Genomic DNA, 18,024 nt, shown 5'->3' on the forward strand with positions numbered 1-18,024 from the left:
GCTCCCACTGGACTTTTGGGAAGCAGCAGATGTGCATTGCTTAGCACTTAAGAATGAGTGGGGGGGGGAATAGAGGAGAGCAAGAAAAGGGATACCTTTATAGAGGGAGCCTTTATAAGCCATAAGGGAAATCTGGCACTAGGGAAGTATCTAGAGATCCACAAGGATGACACTAACTAAGAATCTAAGCAATAGTGGAGAGGCTATCTTAAAGCCCTTCCCTTATAATGAGATTGATGACTACTTAAATGCCATCCTAGAGCCTTCATCCAGTAGCTGATGGAACCAGACGCAGACACCCACAGCTAAATACTGAGACAAACTCCTGGAATCCAGTTGTAGAAAGGGAGGGATAGGCAAAGGGGTCAAGACCATTCTGGAGAAACCCACAGAAACAGCTGACCTCCAGGTGAGAGCATATGGACCCCAGTTGTAAAATTGTGGAACCAGCATTGGACCGAACCAAGCCTTCTGAATGTGGGTGCCAGTTAGGAGGCCTGGGCAGTCTATGGGACCTGTGACAGTGCAACCAGTATTTATCCCTAGTGCACAATTGGACTTTGGGAATCCATTCCCTGTTGCTGGATTCCTGCCTGGGTCCTGTAGCCATTTTAGTCCCCAAGTAACACACAAGACACTATATTAATTATGAAGCTGTTAGTCATTTACTATGGTTTCTCACTGGCTAGCTCTGACTTAGTTATTAACTCATAATTGCTAATATATATTTTTATAAGGACTTATCTTTCCAAGGATGCCCTCCTGATGGGTCCTTTCCTCTTGGGATCACATGGCGACTCCCTACTCTTGACTACATTTCCCAGAATCCTCCTTGACTCCTAGTCCCACCTATCTTGCTTCCTTATTGGCCAACAGTGCTTTATTCATCAACATATACACAGAAGGACTTCCCCCATCAATTCCTCATGGAGGGATACTCTCTCAGCCCAGATACATGGAGGAAGGCCTAGACCCTGATCCAAATGATGTGACAGACTTTGATGATCCTCCATGGAGTGGATGAGGGGTGGGATGAAGGGGTTGGTGGGGGACATGGGAGGATGGGAGGGAAAGGGAACTGGGATTGATATGTAAAATAAGATTGTTTCTAAATTAAATAAATGAAAAAAAAGAAAAAAATTACTTAGCACTTTCCAATGTCTCACATAAGGGAAGCCACACAGCATATGTCTTTTTCTTTAGAAAACTACATTGTGAACCTAGGACTTATTTCTTGTTTTTGCTGGGCAGTAGTCAACTGTGTGGGTCAATCAGTATTTGTTCTCTATATTCATTCATTCATTCATGTGTATATGTGTGTTTGTGTACATTCTTATGCATATGGAGGCCTGAGGACAAGGTTGCTCAGCTGCTGTCCCACTTAAAAATATATTTATGGTCTGGGTTGCCACCTGAAGCCATGTTGATGTCTCAGGGCCATGCTGCCACTAGGGCCATATTGATCTGAGTGGTCTATGCTGCCACCTGAGGTCATAGTGACATCCTAACCCATGCTGCAGCCAAGGGCCATGTCTAGGTCATGGTCTTAATGCAGTTGATCTATGTTGATGTCCTTGGATTTTGTTGCCACCAAGCATCATGAAGATGCCTATGGTCTGAGCTGCTATCTGAGGCCATGCTGATGTCCAAGGTCCAGTACTGAGCTAGCCCTGTCCCTCGATGTCTTTGGGAGAACTTGCCTTACCTCTCTCCAGTCACAGGGAGACCTGGCCCTGCCCCTGGGCTTGCTAACCCAGCTGCCACCCAAGCCCACATCCAGAACATTGAGTTGGCCCACCCCAACATCTACCCTATCTATGACTCCCAACATCTACCCCATGTATGACCTGCTGGAGGAACCATATGGATTCTCCTGAACCATAGCCTTAGGATCTCCATGACTTGGGCCAAGAGCAAGACACCAGAGAGGAGTCTTGGTGAGGGTCCAGTATTTATGGTGTAGCAGAAGCCAGAGACCTTTTACCAAACCAATGACTCATTATAATGAACATTTACAAGTAAACTGTTTGGACAAAGGGATTTACTGTGTGACACACTGCAGTTCCCAATGCCACTATGACAAATGAGTAAGCAATGGAGAGGAGCAAAGTTATTTTTTAAAATATTTATTTCTATCTTTTTTTTCTTTTCTGGGGAAGGATACAAGGGTGGAGGGTAGACATGGAAGGACTAGGAACTGAGTGGAATTGGAATACATGATGTAAAATTCCCAAAGAATCAATGAAAATACATGCTCACAGTAGTTGTATGTATTTTCAGGGTTCAATGTAACATTTCAATATGTCCTATTTTCTCTTTATTACATGTTGGCTTAAAGATTATCTGACTCAATGATCCTGAAATGTAGTGGCTGTTTGACCCATCTGGGAAGCTTTAAACATGGGCCCCAGCCACATTCCAGCACAGTTATGGAAAAAAAACAATCTTTCAAAGTGGACCAGATAACATCTTTTAAAAACACTTGCCTAGATTATCCCAGTGTCCAGTCAAGTTTGAGAAGCAATGATGCATTTTAATGTCATGTGTAACTTGGAAATTTGGGGTACAGGGCAGCTGGAGATGGGCAATGTTTTTGTTCTGTGAATGCTGGACTCACTATATTCCATTGGGGTACAGGGCAGCTGGAGATGGGCAATGTTTTTGTTCTGTGAATGCTGGACTCACTACATTCCATTGGGCTCATCAACACTGGCTGCCTACTGAGAAGGGCTGTAGTTACTTTCCCAGGAGATGAGAACAAGTTGCTAGACCAGTTTTTCAACTCTTGGGTGTTATATCTGATAAGGGAAGAAGGCTGGTAAGTACTAATGTGGGTGTAAATTAAAGCCAGGAGGCTGCCAGCACTTGGTATGTATAGAGGAAGTGGAATTAGAATAACTGACAAGAACATTTTACTGTTAGTGTATGAAATAACTCCTGAAGCCCAGGGTTGTAGCTAAGTGGCAGAATACTTATTTAGACTGTTCAAGGCCCTGGGTGCCTCCTGCCCCCCACAGAAGCTCAGGCACATGTGACAGAGAGACAGAAGGGTAGGAGAGAGAGAGAGAGAGATCCTTTTGAGTCTCACCCACAAAAACGAGAACACCAAAGAAAGTATATACTTATACTATAGGCAAAAAAAAAAGATAATTGGATTATGTTTTTGCTTTTTAAATTTTTTGAGATTATAACATAGTTACATTTCTCCTTTCCCTCTCCTCCCTCCCTACCCTCCTATATACTATTCCTTGGTCTCTTTCAAATTCATGGTCTTTTTTTCATTCATTGTGATTACACACACACACACACACACACACACACACACACACACACACACACACACACACACTCCTAAACATATCCTGCTCTTTCAGTATAACACTTTATTTGTATGTGTATTTTCAGGGCTGACCATTTGGCATGGATAACCAATTGGTGTGCTCATCCCTGAGGAAGCCTATTTCTCCCACTCGAGCATTCTTCAGTTGCCTGTAGTTCTGGTGCAGGGTTGAGGTATCTTGGGATTCTCCTCCTTCACTTTGGCATGTCCATCAGTGTCCTCCTTGTTCATCTCACTGTTGGGCAGTCAGATTGGTGAGGCTTCATGGTGCAGCTTCTGACATTACTAAGAGACACACAACTTCACAGTGAGTTCATGAAAATCTTCTGACTTTTGAGAATATAGTGCAAACTGGAGTTCCACCATTGCTGCTCAGTAGAACTCAGTATGAATTGACATGCAAACCCTCATTGGCCAAAATACTTGCAGCTCTCACCAGTAACTTAGAGAGACAGTCAGAGGGTTCATCTCAGTACTCTTTATGCATTTTTAAAAAATCACTTTGATATATTAAAACATAGTTTTGTATGACTTATGAAAGGGATTCTGAACAACTGTACACTCAGCCAAAGACATGATGTCACTTTAGGGCTAGCTTAAGGAACCTGTGAGTTTATTGGGATTATTACAAGAGCTTGGGTAACTCAAAGGCAGCTACGTCACTGGAAAGCCCATCCAGTATGAGTGATGACTCCTTAAACTGCATTCTAGGAGGTCTCTACACAACAGGCAGAGAGCTAGTTCTCCCTACAGCAACTGTTTCTGTGCATGTAACTTTAGGGAGAATTGCCTGCTTCCCAGTAGCTTCCTGAATCTCCTCCTAAGTTTTATTTACTCCTTGAATTTTCATTGGGAGGCCATACAGCTCCACAACACACAGCAAATACCACCCCTGGGGGAAGTTATCTACTTTTGTGTATCATGAGTATATTTCCTTCACCTTTTTCCATTCATGGCCTGTGTGCAGAAATACATACTTTCCTTTAAACATGCAAGTGCTATACGAGGGGTGTGTCTGCCTCATTTCTTAACAAATGGTTTTCTTCCCTTTCCTTTTCTCGGTTTAATTCTTCATCTCATCCCGAGGTCAGAAAAGTACTTGGAAGGGAAAATCTTGGACTTCCTTCAGATACATACACCCCAACTAGGATTCTCCCAATTTGCCTGAAAAGAAGAAATGGACAGTTTCTCCTCGCTGCTTCAAAGGAGCAAAAGGAGACCAGGATTTTTGACAGTTTCATAAATGCATACGTGTTCTCATCACTCTATTCCCCACACCCTCTCTAAAACTCCTTCCATTCCTGTCCCTATCAACCTTTCTCAGCTTCAAGACTTCTTATTTTTTTAAAGTTATTTTTGAAATTATAACATCATTTCTTCTTTGCCTATCCTCCCACCAAACCTTCCCACATACCCTTCCATGCTTCTTTCCAGTTCATGGCCTCTTTTCTCATTTATTGTTGCTGCATGCACATTTTATGTAAATATATATACCTGAATATAACCCACTCTGCCTGCATACTGTTACTTGTGTGTATGCTCTTGGAGCTAACTGCTTGTGATTCATTTAGTTGAAACAGGGCCATCTGTGTGACCATTAGATGGGATTATTCATTGGAGCCCAATGGAGTCACCAGTCTGATTTCCTCCTCCTTGAATCATTCAGTAGCAAATGACTTAGCAGTGAGGATCAGGGCCCCAGAGCCCTTCCTCCTTCCATGGCTAACTGTTAAAGGGCCCATTCTTGTACTGACATGGTGCGAACGTCTGCAGTTGCTGTGAATTTGTGATGTGTTTCCCATAATGTCCATGGACCATCAGCATCTGAATTACTGAGGACCTTGCTAAAAGTCAGTGTTCAAAGCTTTTTTTTTTTTTTTTTTTTTTTTTTGGTTTTTCGAGACAAGGTTTCTCTGTGGCTTTGGAGGCTGTCCTGGGACTCGCTCTTGTAGACAAGGCTGGCCTCGAACTCACAGAGATCCGCCTGCCTCTGCCTCCCGAGCGCTGGGATTAAAGGCGTGCGCCAACGCCTGGCTACAGTGTTCAAAGCTTAACTCCAAAGCCATCAAGACTAAATCTGTGAGAATAGGTCAGAATATTGATCTTCCAATGTTCCCCATCTACACACAACCGAGTTTTTAATCTATGACTCCTGGGTATTATATCATACTACCTCAAAGGAAGCACACTGTGGAGACAAGCAGTTTGGCTTGTTCCCCTAAATGTCCCATCACCCTGTACTGGCATTTGCAAGACTAAGTACATTCTGGTTAAGTACATTCTGGTTAAGTACACGGCCAGGACAGAGCTTTATAGTCTTACAAGGAGATGCTTTAGAGGTCAGCCAGGAACAAATTAACATAATTGAAACAAGGCTCTACTGTTCATCAGTGTTTGCTCAGGGTCAGGAATGCTTTAAAATTCCCAAAGATAACGAAGAAATACTACTTCCTTATTTCACTGTGGAGGATAACTGAGTGCTGGAAGCTGTTTTCATCTGAAGCACGCAATAATGATAAATATGGAATAGCAGTGGCCAGCCCCACTGCAGCAAGGTCAGACACCACCCTGATACCAATATGTCCCTTTCACCATGCTGTTCGGTCTCTCTTGTGAGAGCAGAAATTCCCACAGTTGTGGTCATTTTGCTAAACCAGACAGGAAAACAGTATTTTCGAGTAAAACAAACAGCTGTTACCAAGGATGGACTAGAACTTACACATACGAGCTTTTTCTCATAATGACTAGTATCCAACACCAACCTCAGCATAGACTAATGTGGCATGGGCACTGACCAAGAGTATCCTCAAGCTTAGCCATATGTGCATACATGGGAATGTATATATGTATGTATGTATGTATGTATGTATGTATGTTTGTATGTTTGTATGTGTTATCCTTGGGGGTAAAAGAGGAGAGACTGGTGAATGTGGTGAATGGGAGGGGGGAATCTAGAAAGGAACAAGAACACAAATTCTGAAGCCCTAGTGATTTCCTCTTGTTCATTCCTATTCTCTTCTAGAAGTGTTTCAAGTCAAAGGCACCAGGCCTCCCTCTGAGATAAGTTGACAATAACAACTCAAACACAGATGGAGGTGACCACTGTCCCCGCAGATGCTGGCATTCCAAAGGAAATGTGCCAACTAATAGCGCTGTTCTTTAAGGCTTCAGCCACCTCAATCTCACATTGTGATCTGTGTTCCACAGCCTTAGAGCTACAATAGCCCAGGGGAGGATTTAAAGTAGACACAAATCCTTTTTCAGTTCACACACACGGGAAACTGAGGTCCTGGCTGGGGGTGAGGGGATTGCCAAGGAGTTTGAGAACAGCCGAACTGTTTTCCAGGGCATGACACATTCTACCCGACTTACTTGTTTCTTCATGTCTGATCATCCATGGGAAGGAAATGAGGAATAGCGTTTTGAGAACTTGAGGTGGTCACAGCACCCAAGTGCCCCTCATTTCAGTTTTGGAGAAGGAATGCAGGTGTGAGGGCGGGCGGATGGAGACCTCACTAGACAATCGTGGGGCTGGAGCCAAACACATCATTAAAAGAATCGGGTCTATAGTCAAGGGTAAGAAGAGGTGCAAAGACTGTGCTTAAATGGATGGGAAACCATGAGGTCTAAGGGCTGAAAGGAGACCAAGAGAGGAGATTGGAGTCCTCAGCTATCCTGGCCTCCGGCTGCTCCTCTAATCTGTAACTCGCTCAGGCCACACCCAGTGCCCGCCCTGCTCTCCCGCCGGCGGTTTTCAGAGCAGAGTAGGAGTTTTCCTTTGAGAGCTGGAGAAAGGAGAACGTATGAATGACCCCCTCGCAGGAATTGAGCCCGGGAAATCCCGGGGACGCGCCGGGTGTTCTCCGCTCCCGGTGGAGTGTGGGCCGCCCTTGGATCCTGGCGCCCGGGATCCGACGCTGGCGGGGACCGACAGGGACCTAGCAGCAGCAGGTGGGGATGTGAGATCGCGGACGGGAGAGAATTTGGATTGCCAGTCCTGGGTCAGAGAGAAAGTGCTCTTTCTTCTGCACCCCGAGAGGTGGCTGGGAACACAAACGGACCCTGCTTGCGCAGAGCTGGCGGGCAGCGAGGACCTGCCCCCGAGGATTGGAGACCGCCGCCATTCGGAACCGGAACCGAGGCTTTCCCGAAGGCGCATTGCCACGATTCCCGGAGCCCAGCGCCGGGACCCCGCAGCCACACCCAGGTCCGTGTTGGTGCGGGTCGTGGATTACCAGGAGACGCAGGAGGTGCAGCGGACTGCGTGGACCAAGGGTCATATGACCACGAGGACTGAGGAGCGCTCTGTGACCGCAGTCACCTTTCGCACCCAGAGTGAGTGACACAGTTTGTGGAGCACCGGGGCCCCAGCAGAACCTGAATGCATCGCGCATTGCTATTCCTCACCAAGGACCGGAATCCCGGGGGGAGATGAAACACAGATTCCTTGAACCTGAAAAATGTTTCATGCTGTGTTTCGAGAAAATGCTCTAAGAACCCACTCTCAGCAAACTTAGATTTCCTCGGTGGCGTCAGTGTCTCCCAGTGGTTTAAGAGAACAAAAGGTATTTTTTTTTACATTGACGGCCTATGGAAGTTCGGAAGTACAAAACCTGAGTGCACTTGTTGGCGTTGTTGGAAGTAACTTGTATTGCTTGTCTGCGTCTCTCTTACCTGTTGAGCACCCCCCCCCAAAAAAAAAAAAAAAACAACGCAAGGGATGCTTGAGGTCTGCCCTGTAGGATGTGTGCGGTGTGGGAAGTGCAGAGAGTGGCTTGCATTGAAAGCCTTAAGAACTTTTTTTAATATATAGAAAAAAATAAAACGAAACAGGAAGTGAAGCAAAATGTTTCTATATACTCTCTAGTGGTATGCAGCTCCCACTCTCTTTCTTCCTATTTCCGTGTTAAGAGGAAAAGGAGTTGGGAGGATTTTTTTTCGGGGTGGGGTGGGGTGGGGGATTGGCCTGAGCTTCCAGGGTATCTAACCTAGTTTACTGTTTAATAAGTTAGGCAGACATTCTGTATGCAATATGTCATAAACGGTTGTTTGAGTATTTTTGTTTGCTTTTGTTTTTTTATTAGATTTATTTATTTATTTTACATCCCGATCACAGTTTCCCCTCCCTTCTCTCCTCCCAGTCCCCCATCCATTCCTCCACTGCTTCTTTTCAGAAAGAAATATACCTTATTCTTATCCACAGTTTTTAACAACTAAGAGTTTTAGTTAAGGCTAAACAATAACTCTGCTCTTTTTTTAAAGTTTAGTTTTATTTTTATGATCTTCAATCAGATCTATGTGGGTGTGTAAGTATGAGTGCTGGTAGGTGCCTGGAGGAAACTGAGAATTGGGCATTGAGTGCTGGGAACCAAACCTGGTCTCTGCAAGAGCAGTCTGCACCCTTGACCAACGAGCCCTCTCGCCAAACTCTTCCCCGTATTTAAAATGATCTAAGGCTAGTACTTGGTTCTTTAATGTATTCCCTTTGTCATTAGATGCCGGCATTAAAAATGACTTTATTCTTTTGTTTATGTGAGTGTTTTGCTTGTACATACATCTGCACACAGCTAGTGTGCCTGGTACTCCCAGAAGTCAGCCCTGGATCCCCTGGAATTGGAGTTAGAGATGGTTGTGAGCCACTGTGTGGGTGCTGGGTATTGAACCTGGGTCCTTTGCAGGAGCAGCAGGTGCTTGTAACCATTGAGTCTTCTCTCCACCACCACATAGTTACTAAGTTTTTAGTGTTGGGACATAGTTTGGGATTCCGAGGAGCTAAACAAAAAGCTCTTGGAGATTGGTAAGGGGTCCCTATGGGAGGGGTGTTTGGTGGCCCTCAGGTAACAAAGGAGAGGGGCTCTACTTTGGGGAGGAAGCTTGAACAGCTGCTCTATTCCGGGTCCTTTTAGCTGTCTTCAGTTTAGAGCTAGACGGGCCTTCGAGCCATCATCTCATCCACCTCTTATCTTCTGGCCAGATAGCATCCTTCTTTTACAGATGAGCTAAGCTTGGCCTAGAGGTCACACAGCTTGTGTAGCTCATCAGCAAGTGTTTGCATGTGCTTACTAAGTAGACAACAAATGTGGTCATCTCCCCCATAAAGATTTGTGGATGGTGTTTGCTTCCTCGCACCTCTAAGGATCCAGATATGCCCAAGCAGGAGAAGTTGAGTTCTAGAACAGTCTGTGCTGCACAGGGACACCCTGTCTCAAAAGGGGAGCTATCCGGGTTTCTAATACAGGTTTAGGAAAAGTATGAGAGTCATCTTTATCCCTGAATCCTGCAAGGCCTGGGAGAGCTTCCCAGAGGAAGGATGTTAGTCCTTGTGCTTAGCCACAGAGCCTTTGAGTAGTTGCAAAATGTGATGTTGGCCCCCATTAAATTCCCCTTTTGCCAGAACTTCTTCATGGCCTCTTTGTAAGGCTAATCATGACTGGTAAGTGGCCTCCACACTTGTGGAATCAGTCCTAGGTGACTGAGCACTGAATGGAGACAAGAAAAACAACTCTTTTGCAATGATCCGAAACAGTAGCATCCTTCAGCTCTCAGAAGGCAGGCTGTGGGAGTTTTGTGGCTCATACCAGCCCTTTGTTAACTAGTGACCTTGGGCAAGGTGCCTAATCTCTATATCTTTGCTTGTTAAGTGGGGATAACAAAAGCTGAGCTTTGGGGGTAGGATTTACTTAAAATACTTAGAATGCTGTAGTACATGCTCAAACACTAACTCCTGTGATTTCCTAGTTCAGTTGTTAACCATTTAACCCGATTTTCTCAGTTTTTTTTTATTTAATAACATAGATATAATATAGAAATCAAATAACAGTATAGGAATCAAAAACAAAGCAAACAACCACAAAACAACGGAAACTGGTCTAGTGGATTTTACTAAGACCTCCTATACCCTGGAAATACTTTTTATTTTTATTTTTTTGGTTTTTCTCAGCATTAATGGATCAGTGCATATATTTTCCAAATTACTTAGAATTGATTCCTACACTATGTGGGAGGCTTCAGCTAAGGCCAGAGGACCATGGTCACTATGCTTAAGCCTGTCAAAACTTTGAATAATTGTTTTTTTTATTTTTTTGTTTGTTTGTTTTGGCAGGGTATTGCTATGTAGTCTTGGTTGGCCTGGGAGTCCATATAAATCAGACAGGCCTCAGATCTGCTTGCCTCCAGAGTGCTGGGGCTAACGGCATGTGCCATAACACCCCATACTGAAAAATAATTTTTAAGCTACTTCTCTAAGCCCCCAGCTGGCTGTCTGCAACATGTTTACAGGCTTAAAGTAGATGTCACATTGAAAGTGAATGTGGTTGCTGAACTGTCTTGATTTGTCTTACAGGTGAAGAACACTTATCATTTCACAAATGTCCCAGGAAGAGCATCCAAACTTGTCCTCAGTGCTAAGGAATCTCTCAGATGACCAGGTCTCGGCTCTTTGGCTTAACTTCTACCTCACAGCAAAACGAGTTCATCTGAAATTGTCTTTGTTAGATGAATTGCATCCAAGACTCCCAGAGGCTCATTGGAGCGCATTATGACTGGGACAAATGTCAAAGTCAAATAGCCCCCATGGATCAGGCCAGTGTCTACCTCTTTTTTTATTATTAATATGTATTTTTAATTTTTTTGAGACATTGTCTCCTTGCGTAACCCAGGCTTACTTTGGACTTGGTGTCTAGCCTGTGATGATTGACCCTGAGATTTTTCTCAGCCTCCCACACGCTGGGATGACAGTGTGTCCCGGAATGTTTGACCTCCACCTCTCTTTAACCCCCTTTTCCACACCTGTTATTATCTGTGATAGTCATTATATTTGAGTTGCTGCTGTTGTATTGAGGAGCCTTATGAGTTCTTGCTATTAAAACTCACTGTGACTCTTTTTTCTTCCTAAGATTTTTACATTTTAAAGTTACTTTATGTATGAGTGTTTGCCTGAACGTTCATGTGTGTACAGTGTGTGGGCCAACCACCCACAAAGAGCAAAAGAAGGTATTAGATTCTCTAAAACTAGAGTGTAGGTGGTTGTGATCCTCCATGTGTGTAATTGTAATTGACGCCAGGTACTCAGTAAGTGCAGCAAGTGTTCTTAACTGCTGAGTCATCTGTTTAGCCCCAAAAGTGACTCTTAAAAGAAGAAAACAATAAGCTTTATTTTCAAAATAAATTGTTGGGGCCCAGTATGGTAACATAAGCCTTTAATTGCCACAATCTAGAGCTAGGAGGATCTTTGGGATCCCAAGGCCAGCAGAGATACATATAGTGAAACCCTGTAATAAACCAAAACAGTAAAAGAAAAGAAAGGAAATGAGAAAATGTTTGCTCATCTAGAAAAAAATTAAAGAAATATTATGGGGCTAATAAAGATAGATTAAAAGACAACTGATATTATCCCAAATCTCTTTTAATATTTAATATCTCTTAAATATGGTTTTATTTTAATTTTCTTCACGTGTATTCTTATGTTGACACAAAACATACAGTTTTTACCTCAAAAGGAATAAAAGCTAGTTCATTCTAAAACCAAACATGGGTGACAATGGCCCAGGAACGCAATGATTCAAGTTATGCCCAAATCCATGTGCCAATTTAGTTTCATGACATTTTTATACTATCATAACGCCAGAGTACTTCATGAATCAATCCATAGGCTTTTAAAATATACTGGAGGAATTATCAGGTAGGTGGGTACAGCAAATTGGGAAATTTCTGTTATAGCTCTCAGACGCCATCTGATGTCATTATTAGCCTTTGGATTGGTGGACGCCAAGAGCCTGTACATTCTAAGAATGTTAGATCACACATAGAGGTGGACTTACATAACCCAAGACATGTTGGGCCTTGGCCTGCAACATCCAAACTCTCTATAACCATTCAAGTCGTAGTTAATCAGCACTGTGAAGCCACTCAAAGTGTGGCTTTCATGTAATAGTTTCAGCTAATGCACATCTTTGCATTTATTTTATTGTAAGCCTAAATTATATATATATATATATATATATATACATATACATATATATATAAATGGTCCTGATGTAACCCCTGTGTATTTTTGGAGGAATGCTTTTATGTAAGTGGGCTGCTTGGTTAGCTGGGTAGTTCGAGAAGGAACAAAACTTTGCCTCCACCGAGTCCCCTTCGGTCCTAGAGTTTTTATCACAACAGCAGAAAGGAACCAGAATGATAAGCTCATAAAGGGGTCAGTGTCCGGTGTCACTGGAGATCTAGTGCAAGGGACCCCCCAAGCAGAGAAGAGCAGGACATCAAGTCCCCTCTTCTCTTACTGCCCTGATGAGTCAGCGTGCTTTCCCGCAAAGATCCCTGGGTGATTCACATTAGAGCTTCACAAACATTGACCTATCCCTCAGGTTTACTTCAATACATCAGTCACTTACTACAATGAAAAATATAATTAAAAAATATTATTTATTGTTAGCAATGCCAGGGCAATAACAATGCAGGATTATGGGACTAGAGTTCATAAAAGGGAATAAAAAGTTCATAAGGGATTTGTAAACAGCCGTATTATTCTGTAATTGTCCCTATTGAACTATTGACTAACTATTGGATCTCTTAACCGGGAAAGAGTCTTTCCTTATCAAAGAATAAGATGTGGTTTATTGTCACAAGCCCCCAAGGGAGGGCAGGACAGGAAGTCATTAAGGGCAGCACAGTTGCAGACCTCTGCCGCTGAGTCACAGTTGCAGTCACTCATGATGAATTGCAAGGGAGTGGGGCAAAGGCGGGGCTTGAATTTCAGTCAAATGATTCAGGTAAGAAAACAGGGCTAGGACTCTAGGACACTCTGAAACCTCCATCGCCACAGCCAGTACTTTGCTCTTTAATCAGAAAGGGTGACTCTTTATGAATTTATTTCTTGAAGTAATCTCATAAATGGAGATAAGGAAAGGAAAAGTCCAGATTACTTGGCGCAGCATAAGGAGGTGTGTTCAGGTGATAGGCACTGTTCCAGCCAGTAGTTCCCAGTACAGTAAGAACAGTTATGCTCAGAACAAGGAAGTCATTTAAAAGCAGAGTCTGACTTCTCAGCTAAAAAGAGAATAGTAGTTGGCTGGAGAGAGGTTTGCTCAGCAGCTAAGGGTACTCGTTGCAGGATCTGAGTGAGGTTGTGAGCATCTCACAACCACTTTTAACCCCAGTTCCAGGGCCTCTGGTACCTTCTTCTTCCTCCTCAGGCACTAGTACATGTGAGACACACAGTCACACACATGCACATAAGTAAAAATTAAAATCTTAAGAAAACAGAAGACGTTGTAATAATGTTAACAGAGTTGACCAGCATCTCTCAGGCTAACTGGAAGCAATAGTGCCCAGGCAGTGGGAAAATTTTACATGGTCTCTTAACTTGACTAAGGGCCCATGAACCATTTCTTTGAAATGGAGTCATTGAGGAAGGGAGGGCCCCAAATTCTCTTTCCCTCTGTGGGAGAATAGAAGTCTAGCTTATTTGTCAGTTAACAAACACAGATGGCCTAACCACATTGAGTAACCTGTCTCCAAAATTCTTTAGTACATTCTTAGCAATTAAGTTTATTCTCCCTTCCCTATCATAAAGATCTCCAATAAAGTCTTCATGTTTTGAATCTATATGGGCAAATTTTCTTTAACAGTAAAGAGGAAACAGAAAAAGGGAAGGCTTGAGGTGTACTGCTTTCAAATCCTTGGCATTAAGAATTTGGCGGGAGATGCTTTCTAGAAAGACAACTTGTCATAGGATGCATTTGAATCAGGGAGGGGCTGAGTGACAAGGTGGACTTATTGGAAAGCTGGCAGTTATTGAGTAATTCTGCCATTATGGATAGATGTCAGGAGAGGCTGAGTGGCATTCTGTCAGCATTGTAGTAATTCTCTAAGATTAAATTTAATGAAAGCTACTCAGTAGCTGCCATGTGATAAACACCCAAATTAGCTATTATTATCATAATAGTGATCAGTCATGGTAGTCACGTTTACTTCTCTCTTCATTCTAATCAACTGTATTTTACTTATTATTTATTTATTATTGTGTGTGTGTGTGTCTCTGGGGATATTGTGCACTCAACTGTAGGTGCCCTTGAAGGACTCTGAACCCTTCAAGTTGGAGCTATAGGCAGTTGTAAGTCAATCAACAAAGATGCTGGGAAACAAACTCAAGCCCACAGCAAGAGTAGGTTCTGATCTTAGGCACTGAGCAATCTTTCCAGTACCCCAGGCTGTACTTTTTAATGACAAAAAGCCGAATACTTGCGACAGTTTCTGCAGAGACCCTTTTCTTTCTGTTTTCAATTGTCTCCATGTAAGGCTGGCCACTGTCAGCCTTGGGCTGGGGACAGGATCTGGAAGAATGCTTGCCTGACATATCTGAGGCTCTAAATATGGTCCTCAGTATATCCACCAACTCCAGTAAATGGAGTGACTATAGATTCAGTCTTTTAGTAAATTTGGGTTTTGCATGTATTGGAGATTAAACCTAAGTCTTTGCAAATACAAAATATGCTGCCTTCTGGACACATCCAGCCCTCTTCAATTAAGAAGTATAAGGGGTCTGGGAGTTAGAAAGCTTTTGTCATGGAATAATAGCAAGGCTGTAAAATAATTAAGACAGGGCTGACCTTAATGCTGACCCAGATCCGAGAACTTGTAAGGATTTGGGTGTCAGAAACTCTCCATCCCATTGTGTAGGAAAATTACAAAGGCATAAGTGAAATAATCTTATAATAAAATTTTCATCGGGGATTATGTTGGAGTAGAAGGAAGGAATCAGCAACCCATACCCAGGGTTGAGCCAAGGTTTAAGAAGTGGGGATGAAGGCGGGCGGTGGTGGTGCACGCCTTTAATCCCAGTACTTGGGAGGCAGAGGCAGGCGGATCTCTGTGAGTTCGAGGCCAGGCTGGACCGATAGCCTCCGAAACAATATAGAGAAACCCTGTCTCATAAAAACCAAAAAAAAAAAAAAGAAGTGGGGATTTTATTATCACTTTGTGTTTAGTGATAAAACACTTTTGATAGCTATTGATCTGATTTTTATTTATTTTAAAAATTTAAATAAACTTTATCATTAAAAAACTTGCTAAGAAATAAGTAAATAAAAACAACACACATTAAAATTAACCAGACCCAAAGTCTACACAACATGTATGAAAACCTGACGTGTGAAATTTAATGTGAAGGTCTGAAGCCTCCATTCCGAATGCCTAGTCTAGCTGTGTGTGTATGAATTTTATTCATGCAAATGTAAATTTGAAAGTAGCACGTTTGAATTTCCCTTTACCATTTTTTATGCTGAAGTTTATTTTAAGGAGAAGTATTTACTGCCCCCCCAACACACAAACAAAACAGACAAAAAATTTTTCACCTCATGTGTTTATCTCTTCCTCTTCCTCATCCTGTTTCTACATTTCAAGAGTAGATTTGACTAAGGTGGCACTCAGTGACACAGCTTTTATCTAAGACAGTTTCAACTTTCAGCTTTGCACAAATAAATTAGAGGGTGGAACATGAAACAGTGGGTAAAGGCACTTGCTGCCAAGGCTGACGTCCAGAGTTCAAGCCCATCTTGAGAAAAAGATGCACACATGTGTACACTCAATAAATACAATATAATAAGAGTATTTAAAACAATTTTAAATATTGTGTGTAAGACTTAAAATAGAGAAACAATAAATTGTAGTGTTTTTTACTATATATGTATGTACATTTTTATTAGACATGAATGGCTTGAACAAGAAATTCTTTATTTTATAATCATTATTAAGAGAATGAATCAAGGAAAAACATATTAGTGGAAATTAGTTTTCTCAGTGGTATCTTCTGCAGACAGTTTTAGCTCTAATGAAGTTTAATTACTAGTTACTTTGCAATTACACAAAACCATGTTTGTTATTTTACTCTCTGACCACAGCAAAGATGGCTCTGTGTTTTGCTTTGTGCTTATCACTAAACATTATTATCTCCCCTGCTTCTGGTGGCAGACAGAGCATGTGAGCCTGACTAGTGTGTAGTCACAGTCATAAAAATAGAAAGCTGACACGGTTGTAACTGGTTTAAAACTTGGGTCTCCTGATCTCTGGTACAAGACATTTTCATGGCTCCCCAGGTAAGAAAAACACACCTACCAGCTAATTTTCATTGGGGGTTCAGAATTGACTAAAATACTAGTGAACCCCAGTAATAAACTAAGAGCAACTAGGAAAGTGTATTTCTGTGTGTGTGTGTGTGTGTGTGTGTGTGTGTGTGTGTGTGTATTTAAACAGCAAAGTGAGACCAGTAAGTTACATTTCTTTATTTCCTTTAACTCTGGCAAGTCAGGGCACCTGAGGACCTCCTGTCAAAAGACTTTGTGGATAATGATGTGTTGAGGAAGCTCTAAATGGCCTAACTTTTTCTGTCCTTACTGACCTGCAGATTCTTCCCAATGAAGATGATAGGGACTTCTCTCTTGAGGTTTGCATTGAGAAATGCTCTTGTAAAGTTTTTTCCCTTTGAAATTCAAGTCTTTTTAAAAAGATCTCTGGCCAGTTTCACAGATGTGGACTGTGTTTCTTAAGGGTCTAAGAGCTTTTCTTGAGATAGGACACTCTGACTCCTAGTCTGTGGGAAGCAGCAGCTTTTCAAAGGAGGCCCAAGGGCTGGGGCTGCCGCTCAGTGGAGGACTGCTTGCTTTCATACACAAAGTTCTGGGTTTTATCTGTAGCAGTGGATGAAAAGAAAAGGTCAAATGGGCACCAAGTAGCAAGAAATGTGTGAAAATTCAGGAGTAATCCAGCGAGCTGAACACAGCCTATTGGCCAACCTCCAGTACTTTTCCATGGCACACCTCACTGCTGAAAGCATTTCTGCTTTGCTCTTCTGCACAGTTGGGTTCTGACCAAGTTCTAGTTTATTACAATACCCTTAAATAAAGTCTTCTTTGTCTAGTGCAATTCTCACTTAGATATGAACTGATAAGAGCAGGGAGAAGTACATCCATTGATGGTGGGAGAGTACATTTGACTTCATAAAAGCTGGAGATGTTTTTGTGTCTGGGGGACAACATGGTTTCTTTGTTCTGCTGCCAAGGGTCCCCTGTATTTGGCTTCATTGGGATTTTAGATGACTAACCACAGGCTTGTGACTGCACATTCTGGATATGCCAGAGCACAGATGAATACTTTCCTTTTCAAAACAAGTAGTATCATTAGTAATAATACTTGTGTGTGTGTGTGTGTGTGTGTGTGTGTGTGGGTACTTATATGATGTATGGATGTATGGGTGTAGGTACACATGCCATGGCATACTTGTGCAAGTCAAAGAACAGCATCTGTGGAGTCAGTTCTCTCTTTCTACCTTTATATGAGTTCTGGGGATCAAACTTATGGTGCCAGGCTTCCAAGTGACTTTACGCCTCCCCCACAATCTGGTAAGACCCTGATTAACTAATACTTTCTGATCTCCGCAAACTGGCTGCATTCACAACCAATTGTCTGTTACTAGCCACTGCTTGTTTATTCTCATAATGAAAACAATGACTTATCTTTAGTGTGTACATTACCTAGAGCTGAGCTTACTGCAGCTGTGATATATTCATGGATATTATATAGTTCCCTGACCATAAACCCCAACTATGACCCTAGATTGGTGATCCTTAGATGTCTCATGACTAAAAGACCATGTCTGCTTCATTTTGAGGTTCTTTTTGTGATGT

The 18,024-nt window shown here is 42.4% G+C and overlaps 1 protein-coding gene across 2 annotated transcripts; it reads left to right on the plus strand.

The window, feature by feature from the left end:
- The first annotated feature begins 7,074 nt into the window (after nt 1–7,074).
- Nucleotides 7,075–11,234, plus strand: CUNH6orf141 (chromosome unknown C6orf141 homolog). 2 transcript variants are annotated; one of them, XM_040729515.1, is made up of 2 exons: nt 7,075–7,675; nt 10,683–11,234. In XM_040729515.1, exons 1-2 carry the CDS (start codon nt 7,144–7,146, stop codon nt 10,745–10,747), a joined length of 597 nt encoding a protein of 198 aa, XP_040585449.1. In that variant the 5' UTR covers nt 7,075–7,143; the 3' UTR covers nt 10,748–11,234. The 2 variants fall into 2 exon arrangements, 1 of the variants encoding a protein (XP_040585449.1); XR_005870145.1 differs by having other exon boundaries at nt 7,078–7,905.
- The last annotated feature ends 6,790 nt before the right edge of the window (nt 11,235–18,024 follow it).

This window comes from Mesocricetus auratus, unplaced genomic scaffold, assembly GCF_017639785.1.
Source record: "Mesocricetus auratus isolate SY011 unplaced genomic scaffold, BCM_Maur_2.0 Super-Scaffold_100021, whole genome shotgun sequence".
Classification (NCBI taxonomy): Eukaryota; Metazoa; Chordata; class Mammalia; order Rodentia; family Cricetidae; genus Mesocricetus; species Mesocricetus auratus.

Bases quoted from the DNA above. Each gene is read 5' to 3' on its own strand.
- CUNH6orf141 (XM_040729515.1), top strand. From the start codon at position 7,144: ATGAATGACCCCCTCGCAGGAATTGAGCCCGGGAAATCCCGGGGACGC. The intron at 7,676-10,682 runs GTGAGTGACACA...TTTGTCTTACAG, and splicing joins AGTCACCTTTCGCACCCAGA to GTGAAGAACACTTATCATTT.